Source organism: Podarcis gaigeae, assembly GCF_964106915.1.
Source record: "Podarcis gaigeae genome assembly, chromosome: 4".
NCBI classification, from domain to species: Eukaryota; Metazoa; Chordata; class Lepidosauria; order Squamata; family Lacertidae; genus Podarcis; species Podarcis gaigeae.
In genome coordinates, this window is record NC_139677.1 from 10,376,434 (window position 1) to 10,389,931 (window position 13,498).

The window sequence follows — 13,498 nt, forward strand, 5'->3', positions numbered from 1 at the left end:
ATCTGCACAGCTCTCCCTCAAAATTGAGAAATGAAAAGCAGGGAGATATTGATCAGCTGCCACGTCTTATTACATTGCCAACAGAGGTTTACACTTAAAGAAAGACACTATTTCTGAGGGAGGGAATAGTTTGCTACATCAGCAGCTCGGCTCTATGCATGCTTCTTGACTTTATAAGCTGCTTCCTGGGATCCAAGTTTCTAACTGCAGGCCTCTCACTTTGCCGCTGCAACAAGTTGAGCGAGGATGAAACCCGGCCAAGAAGCGAGCTAGCTTCTAACACAGTGTTCCTCTCATTCATCGCTTCCACTGAAGGTACCTAATAAAGTCATGGAGCAGCAGAATATTTGGCAGCAGAGTATATGGTGAATAGTAGTGTATGTAGGAATGATCGCTGGGTGTGGAGCAACCTCCCCGCCCGCAGGCAGCCTCAGCTTGGGGTGCGGGGCACACTCCCCCTCACAGATAAAGTCATAGCTGTTTGAACATCTTGCCCTCTGTCTAACCTTTTGCGATCTCAGTAGTCTGCCGTGTCCTGTCTGAAAGCTTTGTCTCCTTCGTCATACATTGTACAAGGGGAAAATGATGCGGTGGAAACAGGCTCCAAAATAACTTTGTACCACCCCACGATCTCGGGACTGGAAGATGTGTAAAGGTCACAGCCCAAAATGTATCGGCCTGGGTTTGCATATTGTGTCAATAAAAGGAGCCTCCACAGAGCTGGCTGGTAGCTTGCTTGCAGCTGACCTGTGCGCAGCTCACCTGCATTATCAACTCCTGCCTTATGTCCTTCACTTCAGTGTAAACTGCTGAGGTGGTTGAGAAAAACATAGGGAAGGGAGATGCCCAACAAGCCAATGGGAACTTTTAAGGGACAATACAGGAAACAGTGGTAAGAGAGGTTGTTCTGAGTACGACGAGAGATCAGAAACCAAAGGGAACCAGGTGGCAGGCCACATTTAGTTCATGAGCCTTCTGCAGTGCTGCCCCCAACTCCCAGTGTAACATCTTTCTCCCAAGCGGAAGCCTATTTCTGCCTTACCTGTAGCGACATCATGTCCGGCCTGTACTGCTTCCGGAAGCCGAGGTCGTACATGAGGAATTTGAGCATTTCAAAGGCTTGTTCTTCACTCATGTGGAGGAGCAGCACCCCAGCTACAAAGCTGATACCTTGGCAGTAGCCCACCTCCTTGTCCAGCAAGGAATAAGCTTTCAGAAGATTGAAGAGGGAGAGTTGCCCTGCTCCTAATTGAGCAGAGAAGTAAGGATGTGTTGGGAAGGTCCTCCCTGGTGCAAAGAGAGAGAAAGAGAGAGAGAGAGAGAGAGAGAGAGAGAGAGAGAGAGAGAGAAAGAAAGAAAGAAAGAAGGAAAGAAAGAAAGAAAGAAAGAAAGAAAGAAAGAAAGAAAGAAAGAAAGTGTTGTCATCTGGAATGAAGAACTCACAGGACACTCAGTCAGAATAAAAATCATCAGAAGTTCTATTGCCAGTGTATGTTATCATTTGGGAAGCAAGCCATGACTAGCTTCCAAAGTGATTGCTTACACACACATACACAGATATAACCCTTGTTATATACACTTCCTAACTGTGGGCATTAGTCAATAATAATAATAATAATAATAATAATAATAATAATAATATTGGGCAGCCCCCAACAAAATATCAAAACACAGTAATGCATCAAACATTAAAAGCTTCCCTAAACAGGGCTGCCTTCAGATGTCTTCTAAAAGTCTGGTAGTTGTTCTTCTCTTTGACATCTGGAGGGAGGGCGTTCCACAGGGCGGGCGCCACTAGCGAGAAGGCCCTCTGCCTGGTTCCCTGTAACTTGGCCTCTCGCAGTGAGGGAACCGCCAGAAGGCCCTCGGTGCCGGACCTCAGTGTCTGGGTAGAACTAAGTTTTACTCAGAGCAAACCCATTGAAATCAATGGACCTAACTTAATCATGTTTGTTATTTTCAATGGGTCTACTCTGAGTAAACCTTCATTGACTACCACCCCATTATCCAATAGCAACAGAATGTTAAACTTCTCTTTCGTCTCTTGGCAGGAGTAGGAAGCCTCCCTCTCTTTTGGTTCCTTACACTGTGCTGCTACTCTTGAGCCCATGATCATGAGAAGTGTGAAAATCAACCATCCTAAGCAAATGAAAAACGGGGTGCTTATTACTGGGGGCAGTTTCCAGGCATAACAACTGGTAGCCATAAAACAATAAATGTAAGCAGGCTGCAAGATTTGGGTGGCACAGAAGAAGTACAGAACTGAACACTAGGCACAAAATTCAGGTTCCCAAAAAACCTCTTTTCTTTGTTGAACGTCAGATTTCTAAGCCTCGTGGCTAAAATATGAATGTTTACAGATAGTGCCATCTAACGTTCCAGAAACCAGAGCGGGTGGCTGAATAAGACTTCAATAGAGAAAAAGCAAGTCTTCAGTGCTCACATCGTTCTTTACCCGGTGGCTAGCAAAACAAAAATGAATTTATACAAAATAAAGAGGTGTTACCCTGGTACTTGTACAATTTATACAATCTGCAGAACCAGATTAACTTGGAACAAGTCCCCTCCCCCGCCCCACACATACCTCCACCTCCAACCTGTTCATGACCTGAAGTCCTGACTATGGGAAAGAGTTACCTAGGTCTACAAGGATCGCATGTTGCTGAGCTGTCAACTGTTTCAGGAGTTCTTTGTAAGAGATATCAGGGGGTTGCTGTTTATTTGGTAGCCGGTGCCTTACGCGATGCTGCACAGCAAGAAATTGCCATATTTCTCCCCGGCGACTTTTGGGAACACCTGAACACACGAAGATAAAAAACAAAATTATTCAGGGGATTGTGGGGTGGTTTAATAGAGTTCACTACAAATATAAAGATTACCCATTTCTAATTTATAACCATTAGGGTCATTATTTTGAACTTCTATGCATTCTGTTCCACATTAACACTTTCAGCATCTCATTTATTGCAGCCTCATAATGCAGCAAAAAAATGGGATCCTTTTGCTGACCCAGGAGCCTCAGAATTTTCAGACCTATTTTCTGAGCTTTGGTTTACTTTTCCACCCGAATTCAAGCGGAGCACTCCCTTTCTCTAGTTACTGTACAGCCTGGAAATCTTTATTTGTCAGCCACTCCTTTCCCAAAACTCAAAGGGACTATAATTTCCCAGTTTTCAACTGGAAATGCAAAGCAACAGAAGCGAGGGAAAATCACCAGAAAAATGTCATGGCTTTGCATCAGGCTCATTCCCTGCCTATGGTGGTGTTCAAACAGATGAAAAATGCAAGGTCTCAAAAAAAAAAAAAAAAAAAAGCACTCAAAATTACCATCTTTCAGAGTTGCATGGATATCTTCCATGTCGCATCTGATTTTGGCTCTGCAATTCAACAGCTTCTTATCCCAGATATTGATAGCGTCTTTCTGACAAGTACCAACTTCCTCATAGTCCAGCTTAACCTTTCTGGACTGGAGCTCATCTCTGCTTGCTGCAAGAGAGAACACAAGGCACAGACCATTTCAGATGATGGACCACAGACCAGCAGTGAATGCCATGTAGACCACATATCAGGTTATGTCCCGTCAACCATCCTACAGGCCGAGGTTTAGGAAGGCATGTTTGGGGGCAGTTACCCATAGTAGTGTTCTCTTACTGTGCAAAAGCTCTGCACACTTACAGCCTTGTACAACCAGCTCTTAAACTAAAGCTGTAGAAAGTTCGGTAAGACTCAATAATAAATAGCAGAAGACTTTCTTAAAACCTGTGGGAAAGTGAGAACATGCGCTCAGCTGTCTCCCCTGAGCCAGCCTGGTACACAAGCTCCTTCTGCGGATGATCTGAATTCTACTGTATGGTTCACAATGTGATTATCCTGTCCTAAAGCTAATCATTAGATTTGGTGGAGTTGCAAAGAACATGGCGGTTGAATAGATGGAAGTAGCACATGCAAGACGTAAAGCTACAATTCCATCACTCAAACTGCGAAAGATTTAGTGCTATTCTACTATCTGCAGTGATTCCAATAGTGAGTTACATATAAGGAGGGGAAGAAAAGATTTTCCTTACGTGCATCTTACCTTCTATAAAAGAAAATATAATTCAAGCTTCCTCGACAGCATTAAGAAGAATAGGAAGTATTTTTATTAGTATTTTGTCAACAAATTTCATCTGATGATGAATAAGCAAAGAGGGTGTACGGGCAGAAATAAATTGCACAAAGGCAGGAGTGGACTCTGCTGCAACTTGCTTTATCAACCTAACTCTCTGTGCATGGGAAGGTGCGGAAGAAGGGAGGCAGGTTTATACGTTGTCTCAGCCCTCGAACGATGCAATGTTAAATGCTGTGTGATATAGCAAAGAATTTGAAGCTGATGCAAATCAGCCAGCTGAAACAGACTGATTAGAAACTTCCACTCAAGCAGAATTCCCACTGCCAAAATTTGTTTTCTCATTTTCACCACTTCATAATTCAACGTTATTATGGAAGAAAGAGAAAGAGGTGTTTGCTTTATGCTTTTTTAAAACCACAAAGCTATGAAAAAGTGATTACAAGGCACTTCTGTCTACAATTTCTTCACAAGCATCTCTGCTAAATGGTGTATGATGCAAATGCCCATATGCACCTCCCAGACAGTTCAAATAAGCTAAAAATAAATAAACAAACAAAATCCAAAATCTGTGGTATTGTTTGAAAAGTTGAGTGTCCCATTTAAGGGCCTGCTTATCTCTCAGCCACCTCATCAGAACTGAAGATATGTGAGTGAGTGAGAGAGGGGGGGGGGGGGAGAGAGAAAATACAACACATACAAACCTCCAACTTTCTCCACATAGGAAAAAAACCCCAGGATGTTAGGGGTGGGCCCAGCACTGATCACCCTCACGCTAATTCTGTACATACGAGAAGTTGCAAAAGATTTAATGTTCAGCTTCTGCTGAATTTATAAGCTGGCTGTGATATTTTGTGCACACTAAGACAGTGACATTCCAGAGGCAATGTTCAAATGGCATTAGTTTTAAAGCCTCCCACCCTTGAGAAAACCTTTCCAGGTCTGTTTTTGTGTGCCACAGAACATTTCATAGAACAGAGGGTGTTAGGACCCATGTGGAATGATGGGACATTGCAATGCCCTGTATGAACTGACAGTGTGCCCTAACTGATGCACCAAATTACAGTGGTACCTCGGGTTAAGTACTTAATTTGTTCCGGAGGTCCGTTCTTAACCTGAAACTGTTCTTAACCTGAAGCACCACTTTAGCTAATGGGGCCTCCTGCTGCCACTGCGCTGCCGGAAGATGATTTCTGTTCTCATCCTGAAGCAAAGTTCTTAACCCAAGGTACTATTTCTGGGTTAGAAGAGTCTGTACCCTGAAGCGTATGTAACCTGAAGCATCTGTAACCCGAGATACCACTGTACTCTCTTTGCTGGTGCACTGATGGCAAAGAGCAAAAACAGGTAGTCAAGTTTCCCTAAAGGCAGCCAGGCAATACTAATCTCCTCAGCCAACTCCTGAGGAACACAGCTGAAAACTACTGTGCTGGCAAGAGAACAGAAAGGAACAGATAGTCTAGCTGGAGGGAGAAATTATAACAACAAAACAATGAACAGGGTGGTGATACAATGACTACTGCAGTCGACACAAAACACTATCCCCAGTTTAACAAACTGAAAAAGATTGTCCTCTTTCTATGCTCCTCCCGATGGAAACATGCAGGTAGGGACAGATATGTCCCTGCTTTAAATCGTTTATATACTGTCTTCTCTTGTATATTATTTACTAAAGAGCTCAATGACTAAGCTCTTTAGCGACGAAACGTCGGATTACCGGAACAAAGTCATAAAATCTATTTTGGAAAGAGAAGAAATGAGCACTGAACCACTGATATATATTACAAGCGAAGTATTTATTTACTGTGTTTGCTATTGTTTAAGTTAAAAGCAATTTGGGAAAGAAACTACTTTCGCCATTTTTATGGGCGTTTATTGGTTTATTGTTTGTTTGCAGGTAGCTGCCTTGGTGATATTATCTTGTGTCGATTGGAGAGCAAAAGATAAAGGAAAATAAACATCGTTTTAAGGTGCTGAACTGCAATAGGGATCGCAGGTCCAGCCAGACCCGAAAGCCATCCAGGATGGGCTTGTCATTTACTTAAAGTTTTTTCTTAATTTTGTGACGCATACTAAAAACCTTTTTACTGAAGGACGAAATGTAAGCCCATGAAATATGGCAGTCGCACAACACCATTTCATTAGCTACTTCTGCTTCAAATCCGCAGGGAATTCGTTAACTAATTCCTGGGACGTCCAAGCCCGGAAGGCAGAGCAACCATTCTTTATCTTAACCTTCACTAACCTTCCAATTTCTGGTTTTCCTTTTCCATTCGAAGTAGCAGTATTTGCTGATGGATGGCTTTTCTCCACAGACTCTGCAGCTCTTCAGAGTTCTTTTTCTCCCCAGTCTTATCTTGAAGATCATCGTTTTGCAATAAGGAAACAAGGGGGTCTTCATCAAAAGATCGTGCAAGGGGAGACAGCGGCAACAATTCATTTACATCACCTCCATCTGCAAAATATTGCTGCATTAGACATGGATTTATTAAATACTATTTGAGAGTTCTAGTATGGTGGCAGAAATATGCATGAACATCCATCATTAGGGTTTTATTTATTATATTACTGTATATGCTCACATTCACCCATCTCCCTTGTCTCTCCTTTTGGGAGAGAGACCTGGGTTACTGGGGTTTTGGTTTTTTTGCTTATTCTGCAGAACTGCCATGCACATTGATGACACTCTATAAATAATAACAGTAGTACGTAGTATTTTTAGTCTGTGCTCCAGCACTCAATAACATATATACTACCCTAACTGAAGGGACACGGGCGGTGCTATGGGTTAAACCACAGAGCCTAGGACTTGCCAATCAGAAGGTCGGCGGTTCGAATCCCCACAACGGGGTGAGCTCCCGTTGTTCAGTCCCTGCTCCTGCCAACCTAGCAGTTTGAAAACACGTCAAAGTGCAAGTAGATAAATAGGTACCACTCTGGTGGGAAGGTAAACAGCGTTTTTGTGCGCTGCTCTGGTTCGCCAGAAGCGGCTTAGTCATGCTGGCCACATGACCCGGAAGCTGTACACCGGCTCCCTCAGCCAATAAAGCGAGATGAGCGCCGCAGCCCCAGAGTCGGCCACGACTGGACCTAATGGTCAGGGGTCCCTTTCCCTTTACCCTAACTGAAGCCCATGGACCTAAGGACATGTTGCTACAAGCCCAACTATACCCTCATAAGAAAGCATGATGGAACTTTTATAATGTCACCCTGATACAGCCTAACTCTGGGATTATTATCTCATGCAATACTGCTTCTTCACACAACAGTCAGCAAATTTGTTTTAAGATTCTTTGCATCCACAGTTTGCCCTGCTAGACAGACAGACAAGCCATTCTATAACAGTGTCACCTATTGCGTGTAATTTTGGAAATCAAGTGCTAATGAGCATTCATCTTCTGTGGTTCTGCTGAATATAACAATCGAGTCAGAAAGTGCAAGCAGACATACATAATTCTGCAAGTTTTGTTCTCGAGAGTAAAGTGCCAAGGCTATGTATTCCCTTATGAGTTGCAGACTGGCTTTAGGGAAAGACAAAAGCCTTTCTTTCTGGCCTATGGCCTCCCTTGAATAAATGCTTCCCAGCTGCTAATTGCCAGATGTAATTAGTGTTCCTTTTGATTTAGCATCCAGAACTGTTACTAGAGCGCTCTCCTAGCAGCAGAGCCTGTCAATATGATAACTGGATGTTATCCAACTTAGGCATTGAAAGCAGTACTGCCGCGAACTTGCAATTAGCAGAAAGTTTCCTCCAGGGGTGAAACTTTGCCAATCTTAACCAAGAGTTGATCTGGCTTTGCCTAGTTGGCCTTCATTACCTGAGACAGATCTGGTGATCTGGCACAGAGCCAACATCTGCCTTTTCCTATGCTAGGAATTTGTATTAAACAGGACACAAAGTATCTCTAACATACTCTTTTAAAACCAAGGAAAGATGGCCCATACCATTTGCATCACATCTGATTCATAGCACCTGAAAGGCGGTATGATACAGGCCCAAATGCTGCAAGGGGGTTGACAAGCACGGGGTGAAGAAAGAGGAGAGAGAAATTTCTGTCTCTCCCTTTTGTCCCTTCCTTTCATCCAGTTTAACTGGCTGGCAGGAGATTCAGAAGAGGTAAAAGGAAGGGATGTGATCATTTGCCTCGATGGTCTTAATGAGGACTGGCAAATTCATGGAGGACAGAGCTACATGTAGCAATATTAACTCTGATTGTCAGTAGCTGAGAAGCAATTACATAATGCAGGCATGGCCAAACTTGGCCCTCTAGATGTTTTGGGACTACAGCTCCCATCATCCCTAGCTAACAGGACCAGTGGTCAGGGATGTTGGGAATTGTAGTCCCAAAACATCTGGAGGGCCAAGTTTGGCCATGCCTGACATCATGAATTTACTTCAGATGCACCTGTGCATAAGGAGGATATTGGGCTAGATCAGGAATTCCCTCCAGCTATTTTTGGACTACAACTCCCATCATCCCTAGCTAGCAAGACCAGTGGTCAGGGTGATGGGAACTGTAGTCCAACAACAGCTGGAGACCCAAGTTTGGGAAACCCTGGACTAGATGAACATTGGATCAGATCCTGCAGGACTCTTCCTATGTTCATTAGCCTGTTGCCACCAGACATCTTCTCTTGCACCACCCCATATAACTTCCTTAACTGTAACTTGAGGTCAAGGCAGTGTTGGCGATAAAGATACGTTGCATAATAGTTGTTAACCAAATGTTACCAGGGAGGTCAGAAGGAAACATGATTCGGAAGCAGATAGGAGGAGATGTGGCCATGTGTTTCTGGAGACAACTGAAGTGGTTACTCTTAGAACGACATGTTGAAAGATACAGGGATACTCAATCATAGACTTGACTCAGACTTCGATAGCATACTGCCACAAAAAGGCCAACTACTTGAAAAAAAACATCCATTTGGAACCTTAAAACGAAACACGCACCTAGCAAGCATATCAAGTATTCAAACTTGGGTCTTGCAGAACTTGCCCACTTCTTTTAAGAGAGGACTGGAAACTGCCACTCTTAAACAGAGATATGAAATTGAATTGTCGTGACATAAACTGACCTTGAAATGTTTCAAAATGAAAACTGACCTTGAAGTTGCATTGCTGAGGGCGATTTCTTCATGGGCGATGCCACCCTTAGGAAGATTCTCTGCCGCCAGGAAATCCGGCGGGGGGTGAGAGTAATTCCGCCAGCATTTAGAGAGTCATTGCTGCACACAGAGGAGGTCCTTTTTCTTCTTTCCCCATCACTGCAGGATCAGGAGGAAAAGACAACAGCCCAAGTCAGCGTCAAGGAAGACTGACAGAAGCCTAGGTATGGCCATGCAAAGCCAGCAAAACAGCCTTGAACACACAAAGGATTACATCAGTTCAATGTAATCGCCATATAGCGAGGCTTCCCAGATCTTTTCATTAAGGACACCGGCCTCATCTGGGCCCAAGTTCTCACTGTATTTTTGTCCTAGGCACTGTACTGTTTCTACCACCAGAAACCTGGAAGTTTATCCTCAAATCTCTAACAAGTTTTTTGCAGGTCCCATAGAATTTTGGAATCTACGAATATTTAGAGTTGCGGCAAACTATGTTGCACATTGCATATTTATTAGAAGAAGGAAAACTGTATTTAACAGAACCCTCATTATCAAAATTGGGAATAGACTGTGTGTGTGTTTTCCCCTCATGTCCATAGATCTCTAATCTAAGCTAAAAATGCTACTGATCTCAACTTCTAGGTTACCGGACTGTCCCCGGACGGTCTCCATAGGAACGCATTGATTGATTTTCAATGCATTCCTATGGGAAACCGTGCTTCGCAAGACGAAAAACTCGCAAGAAGAAAAAACTTGCGGAACAAATTAATTTCGTCTTGCGAGGCACCACTGTATACATATTACTGTTTATGGCTCATAGTTCAGAACTTCTGCTTTGAATATGGGGGAGTGCCAGATTCTATCTTCAGGTAAAAGGAAGTCAAGATAACTGGGCTGGACACGTTAAAAACAATAATAAATTTAAAAGAACTTGCAATTTCCTAAGTGCATCAATTTCACAGGCTTCCAGTTTGTTCCTGAGCCTAATTTAGACTGCTCACTGCCTTTTCTAAAGCCTTATATGCAGTGTGGGGTTTTATTCAGGGGGTACTTAAGGACATGCAGTACTGGCACCTCTTTTGCTGTTGTTAAAAAGTGTAGCACTTAATGTAATAACTTCATGGTGAGTATTGGCATCTATTGTTCTAGGGGGAAAAGCCCTGCCTGCTCATTAAGGTCTTCTTTCTGCATGCTGCCAACATCTAAGTTCCAACTGGTTGGAACATGAGACAGGGCTTTCTCTGGGGCCAAATCCTGGCTTTGGAACTCACTGCAGAAGGAGGCTTTCCTTGAAGACCTTCACATTATTGCACAAAGACCTTCTGTTTCCTACTGGAATTTGACTTGCCAAGCTGTTCATCTCCCTGGCATTTCATCTGTGGAGTTTTCAAGGTATTTTAACTGCTGATATGAATGGTTTTTATTTTGTTGAATTTTGCTGTCATTCTGCTTAGCCACACTGAGGATTTTTTTTTAATGAAACGGAATCACCAACACTGGAATACTGGACTCAAAAAGAGAAACAACTACCAGACTTTTAGAAGACATCTGAAGACAGCCCTGTTTTGGGAAGCTTTTAATGCTTAATAGACTGTTGTATTTTAATATTCTGTTGGAAGCTGCCCAGAGTGGCTGGGGAAACCCAGTCAGATGGGTGGGGTATAAATAATAAATTATTATTATTATTATTATTATTATTATTATTAGGACATACAGACCTAGCAACTGAAGCAAAAAAAGAAGGGGTAAATAGATACATTATAGGTCCAGTGAATGGGTTAGAAAGCAGTTTTTCTTCATTGTGAAGTTGACCAGAACAGCCGCCAATTGTTAAATTCTTAATTTCTGGGCCTTTGTGTGTGCTTTAAAGAATCATGACTGAAATATTCTAGAACCTGAAATTCGCAGACAAGAAAGAGCTTCAGGAGATGATTTTGTACAGCATAACAAGTAGTGAAACACCATGACAAAGAATGAAACTGAATAAAAGCAAGTCCCATCATATTAAATAAAGATGTCTAGAGACCTTTGCTCTCTTATCTAGCCAAGAACCAAAGAGTATTTTCTGCCAGCATCTCAAAAAGGATCTTTAATGTGCCTCATTTCTAAGCTAAACAGAATACTGTATGCAAGTATTTGTTTAACCTCCACTAATGTAACATTACATTAATATTCTACTTAATAGTTAAAGCTAACAGTACAAGATCAGTACATAAAAGCAATGCAGATATAATTGAAAGAGTTTGGCTGCTGTGATAGAGTTAAAAATCAGACTGATGTATTCTAGACTAATGAAGAGTGAATATAGCCAAGCACAGAATTACAAAGACTGAAGTACAAAAGAGGAAGAAACTAGAGCCATAAAAAGGAGACACACATGGACTTTCAGAGAAAACCCTCTAAACTCTCTCAAAATGCATTGCATTATTGTGACGAATCAAAAGTATGTAGAATGCCCTTATTTGACAATCTGAAATATTTTACATACATGGCAAGTGGGCGTGAGATAGCTTTTATATAAATAATGCACCAAGAAAGAACTATTTTGACCTCTTTTGTGGCCCCCACACTCATCACTAAAATGCTAATTTCTAAACAGGATAGCCATAAATGCTCCCTACTTTGGTTGTGCAAAAACTGAGCTCAGATCAATGAATCCTGTGCAATATGTCTTCCCGTAGCCCTTTAATTTTTCTGATCCCAAGTAACCTAGTTTTCCAAGCAGGTAGAAAATGCAAGTCTTCGCCAGGTTTTTTTAAAAAAATGGTTTCAACAAGAAATGGCAAAATCCCCTAGAGCTTAGCAAGAGCAGTTTCTGGGGGGGGGGGGTAAGTAATACTACTAACTTTTGCTTGTAAAGTGTAACAGCAGCTTTAGAGTGAAGCAAATGCAACTAAGACTGCCTTCTGAAAGTGAAATGTGTTTATTCTTTCCCTACATTTTAATTAAAAAACGCCCTACATTGAAGCTCCGACCTAGCCCTTTTACTTTAGAGATTGCTCTCACAAGCACACACCACAAATAAAAAGGTCTTCCATTAACCCATACTAAACCCATCTAGGTTTTAATGCATCTTCTTAGAGACAAAGCAGGATAAAAGGAACCAAATCAAAACTGCAAAGAAAACCACTGTTCAGTTTCTAACTTTGTATTTTTACTCTTAAGCTGCTGACAAGTTGTGAAGCATCAGAAAGAAATTAGCAAAACACTTAAAACTACCTGGTTGGCCATGAACCCCGTCTCCTATTAGCCAGCTGTGAGATCCTGTGAAGTTTGCCTCTACTTTTGCAAACTTTCACAGGAAAAAGAGGTTCTTTTAGAACGATCTGGTACCAAAACCACACTGTAATTACAAAAGCCCTTTTCTATTCCTTCTTCCAGTTTCATCATCAGAAGCATTGAGCTTCTCCAAATAAATGCAGGGGATTTCCTAGGCGACAAGAGCAACAGGCTCTAGATTTCTTGGTAGCACAGTTCCACAACCGTCTTTCAAAGATAATTTCCCTTATTTTGTTCACAAATGGAGCGTTTTTGAATTTTAACCCGCAAGCCGTAACTCACCCAAAAGTAAATCTTTAGGGCTGCAGCATATGAAAAATCTGCATTGTCTCCCAGCTTTGCTTTCAGTTCAACTTCTCCTTTCCTTTGAAGGAAAGCAGAAAACTAAAAGGGAAATTCACGCCTCAGCCTGTGTATGTACTCACTGATGTTAGCTGAAAATGAAAACACACCCACCCGGTGAATAGAAAAGAGCGGCTCAGATGCTTCCGCCTTTAACTAATGTGTCCTAAGGCTGAAAGATTCCCATCAGTTTTAATCCTCTGATGGGTTGACTATGATGTTGCTTATCTCTCTCTGTATTACTCTTGAATTCCACAAGACCACACATCCAATTTTCCTGGTTGCCCTAAAAGTGCAAGAAGAAAAACATAAGCCCTAGATGATAGATAGATAGATAGATGATAGATAGATAGACAGACAGACAGATAGATAGATAGATAGATAGATAGATAGATGATAGATAGATAGATGATAGATAGATAGATAGATAGATAGATAGATAGATAGATAGATAGATGACAGACAGACAGACAGACAGATTTGCTACTGATGAAATGCCTGAAATATTAAGAAACTCAACAGCTTTACAATTACATATGTAACTTGTAAATAAGATGTCCAGTCAATGATTTGGAGTGCTCATGACATAAGTCTGTCACTAACGGTTTTTGTTATTTTTCGATATTTTTCGTGTTGTTGTTGTGTGGAAAATACTAATAAAATTTA

General features: G+C 41.8%; 1 protein-coding gene across 4 annotated transcripts in view; it reads right to left on the reverse strand.

Annotated features, from left to right (window-relative positions):
• TBC1D4 (TBC1 domain family member 4) overlaps nucleotides 1-13,498 on the reverse strand; it is a gene marked incomplete at its 5' end in the record, with an annotated part of 100,869 nt that overhangs the window by 8,344 nt on the left and 79,027 nt on the right. For all 4 annotated transcript variants that reach the window (XM_083737772.1, XM_083737773.1, XM_083737774.1 and 1 more), the window contains 5 exons: nucleotides 1,043-1,287; nucleotides 2,638-2,796; nucleotides 3,328-3,486; nucleotides 6,351-6,560; nucleotides 9,210-9,370. In XM_083737772.1, coding sequence (XP_083593898.1) covers nucleotides 1,043-1,287; nucleotides 2,638-2,796; nucleotides 3,328-3,486; nucleotides 6,351-6,560; nucleotides 9,210-9,370 — 934 coding nt within the window. The remainder of the gene's footprint in view (nucleotides 1-1,042; nucleotides 1,288-2,637; nucleotides 2,797-3,327; nucleotides 3,487-6,350; nucleotides 6,561-9,209; nucleotides 9,371-13,498) is intronic.